Source organism: Anolis sagrei, chromosome 2 (assembly GCF_037176765.1).
Source record: "Anolis sagrei isolate rAnoSag1 chromosome 2, rAnoSag1.mat, whole genome shotgun sequence".
Lineage (NCBI taxonomy): Eukaryota > Metazoa > Chordata > Lepidosauria > Squamata > Dactyloidae > Anolis > Anolis sagrei.
The window spans coordinates 272268370-272289934 of NC_090022.1; the positions used below are offsets into that span (position 1 = coordinate 272268370).

General features: G+C 38.7%; 1 protein-coding gene across 1 annotated transcript in view; it reads left to right on the plus strand.

Annotated features, from left to right (window-relative positions):
• The window catches only part of ANKRD55 (ankyrin repeat domain 55), a 47269-nt gene that overhangs the window by 16644 nt on the left and 9060 nt on the right, over nucleotides 1-21565 (plus strand). Inside the window, exons 4-10 of the mRNA XM_060761503.2 lie at nucleotides 990-1099; nucleotides 6811-6871; nucleotides 9001-9129; nucleotides 11510-11694; nucleotides 13310-13477; nucleotides 16563-17227; nucleotides 18423-18524. Of these exons, the coding sequence (XP_060617486.2) occupies nucleotides 990-1099; nucleotides 6811-6871; nucleotides 9001-9129; nucleotides 11510-11694; nucleotides 13310-13477; nucleotides 16563-17227; nucleotides 18423-18524 (1420 nt within the window). The remainder of the gene's footprint in view (nucleotides 1-989; nucleotides 1100-6810; nucleotides 6872-9000; nucleotides 9130-11509; nucleotides 11695-13309; nucleotides 13478-16562; nucleotides 17228-18422; nucleotides 18525-21565) is intronic.

Here is a 21565-nt window from a genome sequence, read left to right on the forward strand (position 1 = left end):
ATGAAAGCCTTCGACAATACATTGATACTGGAACAGTTGATCCACATGCTAGCTCAATATCTTCTCTTGACATCTGTCAATTTTTCTATTCTTTTCCAAATTTTTGTTTGATTCATTCTAAATTTTGAGTGTTTCTGCTGATATATTCATATTAGATTGGAGATCTCCATTGCAAACTTAAAAGAAGTACAAAAGTTGAAGCATGACACCAGTTTTGGTTTCTATTGCTGCTGTTGTGCTTCCAGAAGACCACACAGTGGGATCCCATGTCCAAACAGGCATTCAAAACTTGGCCTCTAAGCGCCCTTCCACATAGCCCTGTATCCCAGAACATCAAGGCAGAAAATCCCCCAGTATCTGCTTTGAACTGGGTTATCTGAGTCCACACACAGATAATGTGGGATTTCCTGCCTTGATATTCTGGGATATAGGGCTGTGTAAAAGGGCCCCTAGAGTCTTAATCCAATACACAACCCACTCTACTGACACATTGGTTCAAAAATATGAGATCCAGTAACTGTGCATTAAAATGCACGTGCACTTTCAACCCCTCTAGCTAATTAAAATATTAAAGACCAACCAATCCACCAAAATGAGGACCTAGAAAAGTATTTATTTATTTATTTACAACATTTATTTACATTTATAACATTTATTTACAACATTTATAACAATTTATAACCATTATTACCCCGAAGGGGACTCAGAGCAGCTTACAAGATATACATATTATATATTATATTATTAGCATAGCACAATATCAGTATCATATATTGCCATATTGTACTATACCATTACATTGTAATATTATTAGTAATATTACATGTAATATAAAATATATAATTATAATATTGTAGCCTTAACTTCTTAAACTGATTGCTGAAACAAATGTCTATCCTAGTTGTCTCAGGTTAACATCTTTATTTAAAGAAATGCTTCTCTAACCTTATTATAAAATCTTGACCTTCTGCTTTCTGATCTCCTTTCAGGGATGGCTTGAGGGTTGTGTCACTTTATTGAGAAATGGTGCCAGACAGAACATCCCAGATAAAAATGGAAGATTACCACTGCATGCGGCCACCGCCGATCCCTATGTCAGGTATGGTTCTTGAAATCTGCCACGGATAAACATTTTACAACTGAAGAAATAAATTGGACAGTTCAGATAAATCTTTGCAATATAATGCAGATAACACTTCCTTAGAGCAAGTAAAGTGGACATGTCCAGTATGGCTCTTTCTGGCCAAGGTGGTAACAGCAGCATATTAATTTAAAAGTCGATAAATCTTTGACATTTGTAGACACTTAAAATGTCTCTAAATTAGATTGCTGTGCTGTGCAACTTAACTGATGGCCAGTGTTATTGAATCTTGTATGCTCTTATTGTAATAGAAACACAAGGTTTTTAAAAAAAAAATTCGCCGTCATTGCCACTATCTCATTTTTTCAACTAGACACCAAGGCAAAGGTTTAATTAGACTTTTTAAAGACATATGATCAGATTATATTAATATATATGGTCCTAGGCCATGACTGCACTACATATACTGCCCCACTTTCTTTCTTTCCTCCATGAATTACTTCTGTTTTGTATTTGGAATTAACATTTTAATTTAAAAACCTATGCTCACAGAAATCTTTCAAAGATGATGTTGCACTGCAGACCTGGAAATACCTATGACCACTGCACTACACAAGAGTCCAGGAATATAAGCAAACGGTTTATTGTAAAAACATATAAAAATCATATAAAATCAGGAATAAGAAAGGAAGATATATAATCCAAAAAGCTTTAGCAACAGGTGATAACCAGACAATAATCCAAATGTCTCATAAAGTTCCAGAGGTGACAAAGTCCAGGAACAGCCAGAAATCACAGATACAGCATAAGTCCACAATCAAGAAGACATAACTAGTAAAACTTGGACATGGACAGGAATATAGAAAACTTCCAGGAGATAGATAGATGATAGATAGATAGATAGATAGATAGATAGATAGATAGATAGATAGATAGATAGATAGATTCTCCAAAATCAAAGCTTGACTCAGGCTTAGCTTCACACTCTAACGCAGTGTTGCCTAAACGGACCTTAAGGTAAGCAACTTGTTGTTTAATAGCCACCCATGAAATCATTCTGTTTCCCATAAATTTCCTTCACAACTTTTCCACATAATATATCTGAACAATGCAATCTATTTTTGGTTCTGATTTGTAACTGAAGACTTGTTGATTTCCATAACTACAGATGGGTTCCCATGGGAAACCTCCTTATCACTCAGCTCTTCACTTGATTCCTTATCTACTTTTGCTACTTCTGACTCCCCTGAATGCCCTTGAGGCCCTGCACCTTCCGAGCTGGTTTTCTCACAAAGAGAACCATCATTTCCCATACTTGAATTTCCCAGACTTGAGAGCCCACCACTTTGTGCCACAGGAAATCTCACAATCTTCTCTAAATCATCAGTTAAACCATCAGTGTCTGGTGGTTGATCTAAAACAGATGAACTATTTAATAACTGTATAATATTTTCCACTGCCCATAGTATTACATTATCCTTCAAAGATAATGAACAGGTTGGAAATTCAGGGTATTTGAATGATTACATAAAGCTTTTGAATAAGTCTATCCCACCTCTGCATTTTCCCTGACTAAAAAACCCTATGAAATTAATGAGGGCACTATAGGCAGCGTGAAGGCACACCTATGAGCCCAATGTGGATATAGAATTGCTCATTTTGACCTCACAGAAGTGGTGTTGCTTACATTAACAAAGGACTGGAACCGTTGTTTAAAATAGCAATAGGCAAAAGGGATTTACTTGGTAGGTCTTTGGAAAATTTGTAGTAGATAAATATGGACATCTGTCTCCCAACTGTTTGACAAAATGGCTCACTTCTCCAGGCATAAAATGACACAGCTGAAAAGAAAAAGCCTTGAAAGGGTAATCTGGATATTTCATTCAGCATTGGTGGTTGATGTTAATTCCTGTGGTCAGAATTCCTTAATTATAAGTGGGTTAGAATTACACCAGAGATGGGTCATAAATCTCTATTTTTTTTAAAAAAAAAACCCCACATTTCCCAAAAAACTAAAATCTGTTCAGTCTAAGTTATAACACCAGTTTGCAATTATCAGTGCAGAGAAGGATCTGGGGATACACTGGTCTTGTGGCTAAGAAATGCTTGTGCCATTCCAACTTTTGAACTTACTGATGCTCCAGTGTGAAGGCGTTGTATACAGTTCTCACAGTGTGTCAAATCCTTGGTACTTACAGCTCCTGTGTAGAAATGCAGCTGCTTCCAAATACAAAAACTTAATACAAATACACTTTTGCTTTTTCTTGCTAGATGAAAAATGTTTAGTTGTGAAACAATACAGTCTGAGAGGGGAAATCCAAAAGGGATGAAACAGTCAAACAGCATTGCTATCATATTGCAAAGAGTATGGGTTCTGTTTTACAGAAACTAGCTGACATCCTATCTGGAGGAGAGCAATGACCAATCTTGATAAAATAGTGAAGAGTAGAGACACTGGCAACAAAGATCCACATAGTTAAAGTAATGGTATTCCCACAGTCACCTACGGATGTAAGAGCTGGACCATAGGGAAGGATGAGCGAAGGAAAATAGATGCTTTTGAACTGTGGTGCTAGTGGAAAATTCTGAGAGTGCCTTGGACCGCCAGAAGATTCAACCAGTCCATACTTCAAGAAATAAAGCCGGAATGCTCATTGGAGGGAAGAATAGTAGAGACCAAGATGAAGTACTTTGGCCACATCATGAGAAGAAAGGAAACCTTAGAGAAGAGTATGATGCTGGGGAAAATGGAAGGAAAAAGAAAGAGGGGCCGACCAAGGGCAAGATGGACGGATGGTATCCTTGAAGCGACTGGATTGACCTTGAAAGAGCTGGGGGTGGTGACAACTGACAGAGAGCTCTGGTGTGGACTGGTCCATGAAGTCACAAAGAGTCGGAAATGACTGAACAAATGAACAACAACAACAAAGCTGACATCCTATCAGTAAACTATCCTGCATTTCAAGGTTTCCTCTACTGGAAAGGCTGTCAAACCAAAACCTCATTTTTTCTATATCACCAGTTGTTGTACAAAACACTTTCAAACTATCATTAAGTAATGACTTGAGAAAGGTTACTGTAGATGCTTATTTTTTATGATTATCATAAAGACTTATCAGGATAGCAGCAAATGGACAATGAGATTGTATGAGTTATTAGGATAGCAGAAAATGGACAATGAGATTGTACAAGTTATTAGGATAGCAGCAAATGGACAATGAGATTGTACAAGTTATTGGGATAGCAGCAAATGGACAATGAGATTGTACGAGTTATTAGGATAGCAGCAAATGGACAATGAGATTTGACCTCATGTATAAGTTGGAGGCAGGTCTTGTGGTGAAAATTGTGGATTTTGATATGCCCGTGGATAAGCTGAGAGTCACAGAGGTCCACAAAGAGGAGAAAGTGCCAGCATTGCCTTGTGACTGCTATATTGTTTACTTTTCCTGTGAGCGCCATGTTTATCAAAAATAAAGAAAAATGTACACATTGGGATGTATGGGACTTCAACAAGTGCCTTCTGGCAACAATATAAGCATGAACTATATTCAGAAGAATTAATGTTGACTTGGGGTAACAAGACAAGAAAAGGCGTTAAGCAGCTGGCATACTTCTGTTCTGACCAAAGGCCAGTCTGTTACCATGGAGACTCTAGACATTTTATTTTTCAAGGATCCCTTTTATAATGGATTACTGATTCATTTTTAAATATCAGCATACTCCCTTTTCTACAGTCATATTCTTTAATGATAAAACCCTTTTGGTTACCCTGAAGCCTTGCAAATATATTGCTCAAGTATTGCTTAAAAGCAGAATGAGGATAGCAGCAAGTGGACAATGAGATTGTATGTGAGAAGTGGATGCAAAAGGCGCATAAAGCCAAATGGTTACATAATGCACACATGGCAATACGATGTACAATATTTTCATCAAAGGTAGCAACTGTACTAGTGGTCCATTAAACTATTATATAATATTTTCTCAAAATAGATTTACTCTATTTGTATATGTCTCTAACTCTGTTATTTACACAAGACAGAACAGCTAATAACATTTCTTGTATGCTTCAAAGAAGTTAATGAATAATTATTGCTATTAAATAGTATTGATATGCCATTGTTGGTTTTGTATGTAGTTACGCATGTATGAACTGTTCTGAAATCAGTAGGATGTTCCTGCACAAAAATGTGCATGGGAAGATTTCCAATAAGAGTATTTATATGCAGGCAGTCCCCAAGTAATTTTTTTTTCATGTCAGGAGCAACTTGAGAAACTGCAAGTCGCTTCTGGTGTGAGAGAATTGGCTGACTGCAAGGATGTTGCCCAGGGGATGCCCGGAGATTTTGATGGGGTTTTTTTTACCATCCTTGTGGGAGGCTTCTCTCATGTTTCCACATGGGGAGCTGGAGCTGACAGAGGGAGCTCATCCACGCTCTCCCAGGATTCAGACCTGTGACCTGTCTGTCTTCAGTCCTGCTGGCACAAGGGTTTATCCCATTACGCCACTGAGAACTCCTTCCCCAAGCAATGAACAAGATAGGCTCAGTAGGTTTGTTCTTAAGTTGAATTTGTATGTAGATAGGAACAGGTACATTTCTGAGGTGTAACTCCAACCATCCCTCCCTCCCTCTCTCTCTCTTTCTCGATAGCAAAAAGAAGGGTCAAAACCCTTGTGATATTTGTTTCGCTGTCTGTACTCCTGCTCAAAAGATTTCCCCTCAATTTCTGCCCCTGTGATAATTGGATTTTGAAAAGTTTGGCTTGTGGAAACAAGGACTGGTGAGAAAGCTTCAGTGGAGACACCTTTTCCCCTTGATAACTCTTTCAGGAGAGACTTTCCCTTCCTAGGATTAGATTTCTCTCACTTCCTGTTGTCTTACCCTCATTTTCAACTATGAGTCATTTGTAAATTAGATGTTTCTAAAACGGGAACTGCCTGTGTTCAGAACAAAATAGCCCAAATAGATGGTTCTGTAAGTTCTAAAACTATAGATGTTAAATGATAGGACATGATGCTTAAATGCATTTAGGACCTCATCACATTGACTTATTTTCCCATCCAAGGACACTTCAGGCTCATTTCAATGATGGAGAGGAACGGAGCCAATCATATAATGTTGAACTACTTCCAGCTGTCATGTGTTCTTCTCCTTCATTGAAATGAGCCTGAAGGAGAACGTTCCCACCACAGATGAGTAATTGTCTTGTGAGCTACTACTGCAATTTGATTTGCTCTTTAAGGCCAAAAGCACATGGGATGGGAAGTATCATTCCCTTTTCCATTTCATTGCTGCAAAACAAGAAAGGCAGAGAGTAATGGAGAGCATTGTTTGGCTGGGGAGGCAGTGGCAGAGGCAGGAGAGAAACAGAAAGAAAAAGAGAAAAAGAAAGGGCTTTTTGGCTGATAGAGAAGGAGAAAACACAGGGAGGATCTGACAAGCCTCCCCCACGTGATGAATATGAAGGAGGGCAACAAGGAGTCAAGACAGCTTTCAGAAAACAGTGGGATGGGAAGGAGTAAACGTTTCACGATTCACAATTCACAATCGAAAAGCATTATTGCCATCACTAGGGGGGCAGACCCCTACACTTCTCTACAAATCTTGAAGTCCATGTGATGAAGTCCTTAGATGCTGTTGACTTCACTGAATTAGGTTCACTCTATTTTCTAGCTGTCTCTGAATGTTGTTTTAATTATTATATGATAAATATGTTGTCTTCTACAGGCTTTTGTCTGTGTTGCTGCAGCAGTCTGATCTGACTGAAATTAACCACCAGGACAATGAGGTAAATAAAGCAAACCTTCACCGAAATGCACTTGCTATGCAGAGCGCAAAGATCTCTAAATGGACAAATTAAATTATCTCTTATTCGTGCTTCATGCTACAAAGTTCAAGGCTGGTTTACATTGTCATTGAGCATGCCATGGAAAATTATTCTATCTGTCCAGATTGAACCATGAATACAACTATGCATTCAACAAAAATGCTCAAGGGCAAATGAAGAGTGAGTGGGCTCACTAACATATACCTTCATAATGTAGGCATTTTATTAGTCTGCAGCCAAGGAAGAGGGTGGAAAACAGATCCATCCTATCAGCCCTGGTAAAAGACTGTATATTTTACCAGCTTCTAAAAGCCTCTCCTTCCATCGTCACTCCTAGTAGAGTGGGCTCTTGGTATCCTCTGGGGTTTAATTCCAGGACACTGATAGATACCAAAATACATGGATGTTCAGTTCCCACTATATATAATGACACGATAAAAGGGTACCCTGCATATAAAATGATACAATTGTGGTTTGCTTTTTGAATATTTAAAAATATTTTCCAGCCATGGATATTTGAATTCAAGGATGCAGAATCTATGGATATGAAGGAAAACTGTTGATAGGAGATAGGGCAAGAAATAGAGTCCTCTCCGATGCACAACTGGTTACTTTGCTCTGCTTTGATCCTCCTTTTCTCCCCTTTTGTAAGTCTGCAAGAGAGGTCTGTTTTGGTTTTATTGATTTCATGTAAGCTGCTCCAGGAAGCTTTCAGTTTAGATGTAAAATAAAAATACTATATATATAAAGCAAACAAGCAAACCTAGCCATAACTTTTTCTTTTTTTGTTTAAAAATATCTGTAAAAGACAACATGGTGGGTTATGTGCATTATATGCTTTGATTATCAGTGGTAGGGCCCCTCTGTGGTTCCCAGCCTTTGGTTCCAGCCTTTGGACTTCAACTCCCAGAAATCCCAGTCTTCTGATCAGCTGCTAGGAATTGTGGGAGCTGGAGTCCAAAAAACCTGAAGGACCAAAGGCTGGGAACCACTGGAAACACCTATTCCATTTGGGGGGGAAATACTGCAAAACCACCAATGTCCTTTGAGCAGAAAAAAATTTAAAAACATACAGCAATATATGCAGCAATTTAATACGTCCTGATGAACTGCGCTTTCTAGAGCAGTTGTGAGCATTGATCTTAAGTCCAACACTTGGACTAACAAGTGAGAAAGCAACACATCTGCAGTGGGAAAGTAAATGCCAAGCCCCCCCCCCCCCCCGGTAAGTCAAGCAGTGTTCATTTTTCACTTGGCTTCTGCATTAACTTGTCCAGACTCATTCTTTCTAGTCTTTCTCAGTACAATTTGGTGTCTGAAATGTAGGCATAGAGATAGACAAGAAAGATAAGACAGAGGAAGGGACAATTATCCTGTCAACAAATGTCCTAAGTGCTAGCCATGTTAGTTTGTTGCAGCAAAAACAGCAATGCCTTAAATCCAATGCTTAGTTCCAGCTAATGTACATGAATTGAATGAATGGAACTTACGTAGGGGTTGATTTACTAAATTCCCATTGATTTAGTGGATCTGTTCTAACTAAGACAATTACTGTAAAATGAGGCCAATAGGTATTGTGGCATCTTAAAGACTATGTTTTATTTCACATCTGCTTTCATTGACTTCAGTGCACATCATCGCTTGTGCTTGAAGATGTAGGCTGGAATCTGTGAAAGCGTCTACCAAATATGATGTATGAATCTTTGAGATTCGACAAGATTCTGGGCTTTATTTTATTTATTGATTTGTAAAAAAAACTTATTCATTTACCACCATTTTAAAAATTCATGCACAAGTTTAGCAAATTCATAGACCTTACCAAATGAGTGGCTGGCATTTTTTCAAGAGGAAGAACAGAATATACAATTTCTAAAAGTTTTTAAAATATTACTTCAATTTTCTCCACTATTTCACCACAGTTGTTATGTGCTTATAATAAAATGGAAGTGTTGCTTCTGCTAATATAGTCAGGGTGAGAGTTTTGCTTTCTGATTAGAGATAGGCTTTCTCTTTCATTGTTTGTTTAACCGTTCCTCCTTCCACAGCATCCACATGTCAAAATCTCTAATGGCCTGATTTATGGTTTTTAGGGAATGACACCGCTTCACTGGGCTGCTTTCCACAATCGACCCCAGCATGTCCAAACACTGCTGCACAAAGGAGCTGATCCAACACTGGTGGACAAAGATTTTAAGACGGCTCTTCATTGGGCAGTTCAGGTACAGAACAGCAACCAACAAATTAATAGCAAACTCTGTTTGCCCCAAAAAGCTTGGAAGTTTTTTTAAAATAAAGAAAGTGTATATAAGGCCATCTTAAGTCCCTATATCAAGAGAAAGTCAGGATAAAAATTAAGTAAATAAAATAAATAAGGTAGTTCTTTGCTTTTATATTTCTCAAAACTAACTAAAACTCTCATCGCACTGCAACTGAAAAAGGCGGACGTTGCATTGCTTTGCTTCACCTCATGACGTGGGGAAGCCCCACATTACCTGGTTCCTCTGGTTCCCCATGGGGGGAAGTGTGGTGCGTACATGGGGTGCACTGGTTCCACCACCCCTTCACCCACGGAGCCGGTGTAACATCGGATGATTGGAGTCAACCGGCTCCATGGGTGACCAAGGCTCGATTGGCATATGCCACCAATTTTACCCCATGTGATGAGGTCGTTAAAAAGTTCCTGTTAAATTATGTAAAAAATATAACAGTGGAAGAAGTAGCAGCACATGAACCATTGATATTCCTCTTCCACAGTTTAGCAGGCCCAGAATTACAACCCCTGGACAATGACAGTGAAGATATACTTCATTAAACGTAATGTAATTTAATTATGCATTATTTACAGCAAAAAATGAATTAATGTTGACTTACTTGTTATTTGCAAGCATTAGACTCTTCACTTGATTGTTTTATTTCCCACATTGTAAAAAATCTGGAAAGTAACAGGTACAGAAACCTAAATAGAAATCTACAATGGGAGCATGGGAATTGTACGGTCCCATCCACACAGAATCCCCACAGAGTAGTTAAAACAAGAGGAGAGTAGTTAAAACAATAGTTAATGCAGCTGAGTATCTCAACTCGGTATCTAAATATCACAGAAAGTAGCATGAATGGGTCAGAAGGGGTCAATATAAGGAAAATTAATTCCTACTACTTCTCTTGCTTATTTGTACAGGTGTATATCATTGTTTATTTTAAATAGTTCCAAATTGTTTATTTTAAATAGTTCTTTATCATAAAAAGATTCATCTTGATAAGAACTATCTTGCCACAGAGCTGCTTGAAGACAAGAAACTTAAAAATACTGCCTTGTGGTTGAAAGAGGAAGGAACTTGAATTCACTGCTGACTAAAAGCATGCAGAATTAAATCAAAAGAGTGTAATGAGGCATGCCCAAGGTTGAAGTGGAGCAAAATTGGGCCCCGATAGTCTACTAGAACCGAGGACCACATCATCCATTAGTAGTTATTTAGTTATTTGGTTCAATTCCATCATTGATGGAGTACAGAATGCTCTTTGATTGTAGGTGAACTATAAATCCCAGCAACTACAACTCCCAAATTACAAAATCATAATTTTTGAGTGATGGTCACTCCTTGTGTTGTGAGATGTTTTGTTGCCAAATTTGGTGTGATTTTGTTCATTGACTCTTTTGTTTTTAAGGTACTCATTATGCACAGAGCATTTTTATATATATATAGATTGTACAGTGATGTAGCCTGGATGTCTAGAAATGCCCTTTCTTGGTCACACATAAAAACAGCACCTCCCTAACATATAACTCAAAGGGAATAAAAAAAACACAATTAGAATATTGTGTGAATTTACTCCATTTCTGCAACTTTCATTGACAGAATGAGGCAAATGTCATGTGATAGGACCATTTGGAAGGGTGTTCAAAAAGTCTCCGAAATGGAGTATATCTCAATGTGATCAGGTCCAATGCCAGGCATTTGTATAAGGCAGCACGTTTGCCTCAAAGACTGGCATAGTACCCATTTTCCAGTTAGCAGCACTACTTTCAAAGCTGCTTTACACACAGAAAAAGCAAAAAATGCATTTTCTTAGACCCTTGTAATGTAGGAGCATCGAATCCACAGCCTAAAGTATTCTTTGCCCTCGACATGACTTTTTTCCTCCTCACAGCGAGAAACAGTTGCATGGGATAAAAATGATTTTAAAAAATTAGATTTAGTTTTCCCAGAAGTGGGGACCAGGATCCTGTTTGAAGCATCTAAAATCAGTCCATCTCACATGCAAAATGGGGAAAAACTATAAAATCCTGAGTTAGGTTGGTAAATCTCAGTTTTCTGAGTCCTAGTAATTATTGAGACTTAATTAAACAGTTTTGCATCCTGCAGCTTTGAGACATTCGGGGATCCCGCTGCCATGGCACAAAACTGTGTAGCATTGCCAACAAAGCTGTGCAGCTTCCCAGAAAACTATATAGTTTTCTGGAAGCCACACAACTTTTCCTGAGAACTACATTGAATCCATGGATATAGTATGCAGACATTGAGTCCATGGATATAGTATGCAGACTTTGTTGCTGATTATTTTGGTTAAGCCCTATCTACCTGAATGTCTGGTTTTCAGAGCGGGAACCGGCTGCTCTGTTCGATCATCCTGAGCCACCGTCAGGGACCATCAATAATCAACTACGATGATGAGAATGGAAAGACTTGCATTCACATTGCTGCTGCTGCGGGATACAGCGACATTATCACTGAGCTGGCAAAAATCTCAGAATGCAACCTGCAGGCCCTCGACGTTGATGACAGGTGACCATGGAAACCATCTGAAAAGAGCTGCATCCAAAGCTCCAGATGGAGCCTTCATTAATCTGACCCTCCGGTTAAAGGATGTCTGGCTGCTTGCTAATGAAAGGATACTCTCTTATGTCTCTTGCTTGCTCAGCAGATCCTCAGCAAACGAACCCACTAAGGTTTATTTTTGTAACCTATCCTTGTGTTAGGCTAAAATCAAGTTTTGTTTAGGAGATTTACACTGTGTTCACTTAAATGTTAATCTAAAGTGCATTGACATTGTAAAATTAATGCAGTTTCATACCAATTTAACTGCCTTGACTCAATGCTATGAGATTCTGGGATCTGAAAGTCTCAAGGCAATTAGACCTCTCTGCCAAAGAATGCTGGTGAGTCACCAAACTACAAATCCCAGGATTCCTTAGCATTGAGACTTGGCATTTAAAGTGGTCTCAAACTGCATTAATTCTGCATTGCAGATGCACCCTGAGTTTACAGCACATGTCAATAAGAAGTCCTTTAAATTAGGTAATAACAGTAATGAAAAAAGTACATTTTATGTAGGTACGGTTACAGGGAAAGAATACAAAAAGATATTTACAGTATCAGCATTTCCATTCCAGAAACTCCCAGTTAAGAAATCAAAGTGCTACCATTGCAAACGGCAGGGAAACTTACAATTAGCAAAATACTATTTTTAAAATAAATGGACGAGCTTTCCGAGACACAATGTCTTTTTTGGCTTTGAGGGCGGAATTCATACAGTTCACGATGCAAAACCATAAATATTTTTTGTTAAATTAAATTCGTTTTGGAGGACTCTCTCTCGAGGGAAAAACTGTCTCACAATAGCATAAAGAAATACAATTTTAAAATGTAATAAATTATGTATTGCATCAAATACAATTCTTGTTGCAAGAACAACAAGAATAGAAATTACCAATAAAACTAGACCAAGAACTCCTAAAAGCAAGGAAAATAGATGCGTCTTCCAAGTTTTTTTGAAGGCTGTACAAAAAACCCAAGCCAAATAAAACAATGAATGAAGCTAATTCCCGAGATGTGGGTTACCAAGAAAAAAATATATTTGTGCTGTTATGAACAATCTGGATCTTGATGCAAAGGCCAGTTGGCAATTCCCAGATCCTATCACAGACTGTGTGATAGAGGTGCCAACAGAATATAAATTGTGCTACATATGCTAAAGTTTCTGGCAGCGTTTAATGTTCAAATGCAGTCATTTCAACGTAACATCAGAAGAACAATTGGGCAAGTTTCCCAGAGAAGGAACAAAGATACACTTCACAAGTTCCAGAAAATCTTTTAATTGCAGAAACAGATGGTAGGTAGCAATCCTGTCACTTGGTTCTAACATAGCATTACATTCAAATGAGCAGTTATCATTCTATAACAGTGGATCCCAACCTGTGGTACTCCGGTTGTTTTGGACTTCAATTCTCAAAAATCCGAGCCAGCTTACTAAATGTTAGGAATTGTGGGAGTTGAAGTCTAAAATACCTGGAGGACCAAAGGTTGGGAACCACTGTTCTATAAGGATTTCTATAAGGATTTTCTATCCTGATTTTAAATAGCATGAGGTTACAAAACACATTTCTTTCCCCTCCTTCAGAACGCCTTTGCACTGGGCCGCTGCTGCAGGAAAACCAGACTGTGTGAAGACCTTACTACAGCTGGGAATCGATAGCAGCCCGAGAGACATCAACGAGAACACTCCCCTGACGTATGCTATTTACTCTGGGAATGCTGCTTGTGTTAAACTGCTCTCCCAAGAGAACAGGTAAAAAAACTCTCCTTTTCCATCAATTTTTATTTATTTATTTAGACAGGTTAAAAAAAAACCTACGTACATACAAACACACAAAAACATCAAAAACAAAAAACAAAACAACATTGTCAACAACAAAATCTTAAAAATACTTTTTCTAGAATAATACTACTACATTCTAAACATTAAAATAAACAATAACTACAAACAATCTGCATTATCTCCATTTTCTACACTCATTTAGTGAAAAGGAACCATTGATCCATCCTTTCTCAAAATTTTTTCGTGTCAGGAACAACTTGAGAAATGCAAGTCACTTCTTGTGCGAGAGAATTGACTCTCTGCAAGGACGCCCAAATGTTTGATGTTTTATTATCCTTGTGGGAGACTTCTCTCATGTCCCTGCATGGGGTGCTAGAGCTGACAGAGGTAGCTCAACCCACTCTCCCCTGATTTGAACCGCTGACCTGTCAGTCAGCAGTCCTGCTGGCGCAATTGTTTAACCCATTGCGCCCCCAGGGGCTACTCTTTCTCACATATTAACACGCTTATAGTTAAAAAGAAACAGCGATGGAGATTTGGCCCCATCTTTGCTGGAGGAACTCAATAAATGGGTTCCAGTCTTTCTCAGAATTAGAGATTTATCTTTAATCAAAGAAGTAAATTTATCAATTTCTGCAAGTTTTCTTATTTACATAAACCAATAGTCTTCTGATGCAATCATTGAGTCTTTCCATCTCTGAGCATAGGCAATTCTTGCTGCCATTATCATGTAGAGCAATATTTATTTATTTATTTATTTACTTTACTTTACTTTACTTGTATACCGCAGTTTCTCAGCCCAACGGGCGACTCAACGCGGTTTACAACAAGGATAAGAATCAATCAACGATATACAATTTAAAACCATAAAAGCATAATATACAATATTGACACAACAATAGACAACACAATGCATCTCATAACTAGAGTCGTGATCCAATCCGTCGTCCAATTTTCCATTCCTGTAATCATCACATTCATTGCACTGTTTAACCGAATGCCCGTTCAAACATCCAAGTTTTTAATCTTCTTCGGAACACCATTAGCGAGGGGGCTGATCTTACCTCCATAGGAAGGGCGTTCCACAGCCGGGGGGCCACCACAGAAAAGGCCCTGTCTCTCGTCCCCGCCAGCCGCACCTGTGAAGCAGGTGGGATAGAGAGCAGGGCCTCCCCAGAAGATCTTAGGGTCCTGGCGGGCTGATAGGCAGAGATACGTTCGGATAGGTAACTTGGGCCAGAACCATTTAGGGTTTTATAGGACAACGCTTCCCCATTTTCTATCAAGTTGTTCATCTAATATCCCAAGCAAATAACATTGAGGTCTCATTTCCAGTTTCTTCTAAAATCTTATGTATTTGTGTCCAGTATTTCTGGGCCCTTTTATATGACTACCACGTATGTTAAAAAGTGCTCACCTTTTCCTCGCATTTCCAATGATTGCTAGAACTATTTATATATATCTTAGCAATCCTTTCTCGTGGCAGGTACTATCTATACCTCACTTTATTAAAAATCCTTTCAAGTCATTATTCAGTGTAAATTTCAAACTCTTTGTCCAAACCCCTTCCCGTTGTTCCATTTGTATTTGTTTACCAACATTTTGTGACCACTTAACCATACCATTTTCACCTGTTCCTCCTCCATTTCATATTGCTGGTATTGCTTTTTGCTTTCATAGCACTTATTCCTCAGTGTTGGGCATATCTGTTACATTACCTCTATTATTTATTTGTTTGTTTGTTTGTTTGTTTGTTTCCTTACTTACTTCATTTATAAACCACCCTTCTCAAGCCTGAAGGGGACTCAGAGCTGCCAATACGAAGTCTGTGAGCTTATTTATTTATCTTTTCCCTTCCTCCACTTAAAAATCAGAATTAGTTTTGTTTCCTATGGTGCGAACTGTGAGAATGGAAATACTTAAGCCCTTTTCCGATAAAACTCCTACAGATTACACATCCTATTAAAGCAGTGGTTCTCAACTTTCTGAATGCCACAACCCCTTAATACAGTTCCTCATGTTGTGGTGACCCATAAAACCTGCAACCATACAATGATTTTCCTTGCTATTTCGTAACTGTAATTTTGCTACTGTTATGAATAGTAATGTAAATATCTGATATGCAGAATGTGTTTTCATTCACTGGACCAAATTTGACACAAATACCTGATACACCCAAATTTGAATACTGGTGGGGTTGGATTGATTTTGTCATTTGGGAGTTGTAGTTGCTGAGATTTATGGTTAGTCTACAATCAAAGAGTATTCTAAACTCCACCAACGATGGAATTGAACCAAACGTCCCACACAGAACTCCCATGATCAACAGAAAATACTGGAAGAGTTTTGGTGGGCATTGACATTGAGTTTGAGAGTTGCAGTTCACCAATATCCAGAGAGCACTGTGGATTCAAATAATGATGAATCTGGACCAAATTGGCACGAATACTGAATATGCCCAAATATAAACACTGATAGATTTTGAGGGAAGTAGACCTTGATATTTTGGAGTAGTAATTGCTGGGATTTATAGTTCACTTAAAGAGCATTCCGAACCCCACCAGTGATAAAACTGGGTCAAACTTCCCACAAAGAACCCACATGACTCACAGAAAATACTTTGTTTTCTGATGGTCTTTGGCGACCCCTCTGACACCCCCCTTACGACCCCCACCAGGGGCCCCGACCCCCAGGTTGAGAAACACTGTGTTAAAGATTACTAGAAGTTGATTATTTAGAGAGAGAAAAGCTGTTGCTGCGGCCAGATATAAACAATTATTCTGACTAATTTTGGAATGATAAAAGTGGAACCCTTCCAAATATAACAGCGTAACTATACGCAACTTGCAAATTGAAATTGCCTTATAATCCAATATTGAAAGTGCACAACTGTCTGAATGGTTCTGCTCCAATACCAAATCTATGAACTTTTTTCTCCTTTATCTTTGTGAAGTATTTTGTTAAGATGTCCAATATTTTACTTTTAACAGTGGTTCTGAATTGTAGAATTGATTGCATTATTTTCTGACCATGGATTTTTGTCTTATTCCTCAAGGCCAGAGATTGTTCATCAAGTTTCTTTGCAAAATAATGCATTCCTGAAGAAAGAAAGTAGATTCTGCAGGCTGAACCAAATCTTCTCCAGCAAAAAGAAAAAAGGAGACTGGAAGTCAAATCCTAAAGAGAAGAATAAGGACAGGTTTCAGAGGGAAGAGACCTCAGAAGTAGATGAGATTATTACCACATTTGACTGCATTATGGATGCCGACTGCAAAAGTTCTTCAGAAGAGAGTGTCGCAGCTATTGATTTTAAAAGAAGGACCACAGACACTAAAAAGTACCTCATCTCTGAAAACATTACCCCAGACTGCAATGGCCTTCCACCAATAAGAACACAAAGCCTTCCTCCCATTACTGCAGGCCATTCATTTTTAACAGCTTCTCATACAGCAACCTCTGACATGTGTTTGGGTCCCGAAACCCTCCCTTTTCCACAGCAGTCCCAAAAAAGCAGAAGTGAACATGACTTGTCAAATCAAAGAAGCAGCCGACAAACCTCGGACAATCTTTGGAAAGCTGACACTAACCAAATACTCACATGTAAAGTCTGGACAACAATGCCTTCTGACAATAAACTGATAAATGGATTGTTCCCAAACAAATCCAATCATGTGTTGTTGTGTCCTCCCCATCTTCCACACCTGCCTAGTTCTCCATCAGGTAATTTTTTTTCCTGTTCTGTATTTACTGGATATAACCACCAAAATTACCACATTTGTTTTCCTTAGCACAGAAGAACAAAGAGAAATACTAAAATAACAGGGGAATTCCTGACATGAAACAATCAGGGCCATCTAACACCTCCCAACAAAGGATTTCCCCAGGCAGGAAGCAGCCAAGCTTTGAAGCTGCAAAGGCATTAAATGCTAATCAAGGCCAATTGCAACATTCACACTTGCCTAAAGCAAACAAGAGTTCTTTCTCCCACCCTGGACATTCCACAGATATATAAACTTCACTTGCCTAGTTTCCAACAGACCTCACAACTTCTAAGGATGCCTGCCATAGATGTGGGTGAAACATCAGGAGTGAATGCTTCTGGAACATGGCCATAAAACCCAGAAAACTCACAGCAATCCAAGACCACATCGATTGCATTAAATGAGATATACCTGTATATGAAATCAGAAGGAATGGGTTAGGACAGCATTTCTCAGCCTGGGGATCGAGATCCCTGGGGGAGGGGGGGTTACGAGGGGGTGTCAGAGGGGTCGCCAAAGTCCAAGCAGCTCCCAAATGTCAAGGTCTATTTTCCCCAAACTCCACCAGTGTTCACATTTGGGCATATTGAGTATTTATGCCAAGTTTGGTCCAAATCCATTATTGTTTGAATTTACAGTGCTCACTGGATGTAGGTGAACTAGAACTCCAAAACCCAAGGTCAATGTCCACCAAACCCTTCCCATATTTTCTGTTGGTCATGGGAGTTCTGTGTGGGAAGTTTGGTTCAATTCCATCGTTGGTAGAGTTCAGAATGCTCTTTGAATGTAGGTTAACTATAAATCCCAGCAACTACAACTCCCAAATGACAAAATCAATCCAACCCCACCACTATTCAAAATTGGGCATATTAGGCATTTGTGCCAAATTTTGTCCGGTGAACGAAAATACATTCTTCATTTCAGATATTTACATTATGACTGATAACAGTAGCAAAATTACAGCTATGAAATAGCAACGAAAATAATGTTATGGTTGGAGATCACCACAACATGAGGAACTGTATTAAGGGGTCGTGGCATTAGGAAGGTTGAGAACCACTGGGTTAGGACCTCCCCAAGTGCCACCTATGTTATCAGGCCCTGTCTTTTCAAAATTACCATAATATATGTATGTATTTGTTCAATTGTTTCAGGCAAGAATATCCAACAAGCAACATTAGATCAACCCAAAGTCAGAGATCTAACACCTGTGAGGAAAAGCTTGTCTCCCATACCAAACCACTGTGTTCAGAAAGGTAAGAATTGTATCACAATTGCCAACCATTAGATGGCCAACAAGACGATTATAAAAGCAATTTACATTTAAAACAATTGTTAAAATATCACATATAAAATATACAATTAAAATAACCCAAGTTCAAGTCATAGTCCAGGTCAATCCATCATCAGTCCAATAAGTCATTCTTATTGTTAACTCTGTGTCAGCTGCTCGAAAGTTTGGTCCCACAATCAAGTTTTTTTCCTACAGCATAGGAGGGAGGGGCTGATTTGATTTCATTAGGAAGATTGTTCCATAGCTGGGGGGGGGGGGGGGGGGGCACCACAGAAAAAACCCTGTTTCTCATCCCCACCAGCCGCACTTGCAAGGATGGTGGGATTGAGAGCAGGGCCTCTCCCGATTATCTTAATCTCCAAGGTGGGACGTATAGGGAGATAACGTTCAGACAAGTAATCTGGACCAGAACTGTTTAGGGCTTTATAGGCCAAGATCAGCACTTTGAATTGTACTCTGTAGCAAATCAGCAGCCAGTGGAGCTGGCGTAACAGGGGGGTGGTATGCTCCTTGTATGCAGCTCCGGTGAGCAATCTGGCTGCTGACCGTTGGACTGGTTGAAGCTTCCGAACAGTCATCAAAGGCAGCTCCACATAGAGCATGTTTGACACCATTGTTTAGTGTTAGGCTGGGACTTGGGATATGTAGGTTTAAGCCTCCACTGAGCCATGAGAACTCAATGGATCACCTGAGACCAGTCAAGTTCTCTGTGTGTCAAGCTTATCACCACACTTCATTTATTTCTTGTTTCCATACAAGTTGGAAAATAATATGAAGGCATATATAGTTTTTGGTGATTATTTGCACTTTGGGGTTGCCCCCCCCCCCACCTCCCAAAAGTAACTAATGCTTTTTCTGCAAAAAAAACCCAAAACATTTTGTACAAAAAAAGTTTATGTGCATAAAAAATAATCCTCTAAAGATCTAATGTAGGAAAAGAGTTTGTTTTGTGAAAAATACATTAAGGGCCCTTCCACACAGCTGTATAACCCAGAATATAAAGGCAGAAAATACTGCAATGTCTGCTTTGAACTGGTTTATCTGAGTCTATACTGCCATATATACCAGTTCAAAGCAGAAAATGTGGGGTTTTATTCAACTGTGTGGAAGGTTCCTGATTCCCATGAAAGCATCACAACAAGAAAAAATTCCAAGGGACTGTGTGGTTTTAGATTTGCCATTCTTCTTCCTCATTGTCAGTGGAAAACATGTTTTTCATTAAGATTTTCAAAACACTATTTATTTCAAAAACGAACATTCATAGTAGTGAGTGAAGGTACTGAATGTATCTGCATATTGTTTGGACAGGTTGCATACATTAGTAAAAGCTGAGTGATGTGCCTATAATGTCTACAGCCTTTTATACTAATTAAAATCAATTTGGATCTGGAAATGACATGCAGAGACATCAACTGCTAATATGCAAGACTCTATATTGTGAGAACGCTCACTTTTTTTGCCTCGTCTGTAAGAGACCTGTATCTTATTCCCTGGGCCAATATTGGAAAGCAATAAATTCATTTTTCTGTATAGAAGTAGGTAGTTAGTATACTTAAGTTTATACCAGTGGCTCTCAACCTGTGGTCTGTGGAACGAAAATATGGTCCACAGCCTCACCATTACTACACCATTGTCTCGAAACCACATGGCAAGGAGAGTGACTGGTGTCATGAAACCCTCTCATAGCGCCGAGGCAACGGGGATGTCGGGAGCGGAGAGGCTGACTATCCATGAAAGATTACTACTACATCAGACCTAGATTATTAAATATGATTTTCTGTGGGCGAACAGATGGTGACTACTGGATGGCATATGTTTTCTATCAGAAACAGGATGTGGTCTATCCAATGCAATTTTCAGCATCAGCTCAAATAACCAAACCGAAGCTAAAGTTGACCAAAAACTGATTTGTAACTCTTTTGGTACTAATGTTGGAGAGTGGCCTCTGGTCAAAATAGTCCCTGGTCATATGATCCCTGGTCAGAAAAAGGTTTTGAAACACTGGTCTATACAGTAGAGTAGAAGGATTTAGTAAACCTTTTAAAAGTAATTAACACATAAATAAATGATAACAGAATATAATAGAAAAGATTTATTGTCATTGTTCTAATACACAATGAAATTAAATGCCTTTCCCAGGACACACCACAAAACAACACACCCATCCCTCAACACCCCATCCACCATCTCACAACCACCAATGCCACATCAATGAGAAACCATGGAGTTCAACATAGCCACAGCTCTAGGATGTACAGGGTGTTTTTGCCAACCTGTACCATCAGCCAGATGGTAATAATTTAAAAAAATAAGAATATGCCTGGTAAGAAACAGTATTTTTCTGTTTCTGATTAAAAGCTCATGCAAGCAGAGTTTCTGCCTGTGTCAAAGTATATTGCTTCAGTAGGTTATGCCAATGGTTTAGAGAAGTCTAGCTGGCAGAAGTGCTCTATTCAGTGTTGCATTTGCATGTAACACTGGGCTAAACACAAACGTTTCTGATCACAGTCATTCCTGTATAGTGGCATCTTGAAGCCAAAAACAGCAACTATACGTGATTTCAGAGAAAAAGTGTAAGCCGCACCAGCTGAATACTTACGTGTAATCCAAAAGAACGTGTAATCCAATAAGTTTGAAAACAAAATTAAGTGGCTGCACAGTTAGTGGTGATGTTGGGTTGAGCGGATAGACAAAATAGACAAAAGCGTCTCTCAAATACTGTGCTGAAAACAAGGAAAATTTAAATAACATGAATGGAATAAGTGTATATAGCAATACAACCTAATTGTTTTGGAAATAAGGCTTATTGCTTAGAAAACATACTTAAAGCTGCAATCTCAATTTGAAATGCTTCTTACATTCAGAACAGAATTCCATAAAATGTCAAGAGGCAAAGTCAGAGTGTAAAAATTGTATCTAAGAGAAAATGTTAAAATTAGGACATTATAACGGCAAAAGAATGAAAAAAAGCTAAAGAGGAAACGCTTAAAATGAAACTACAGT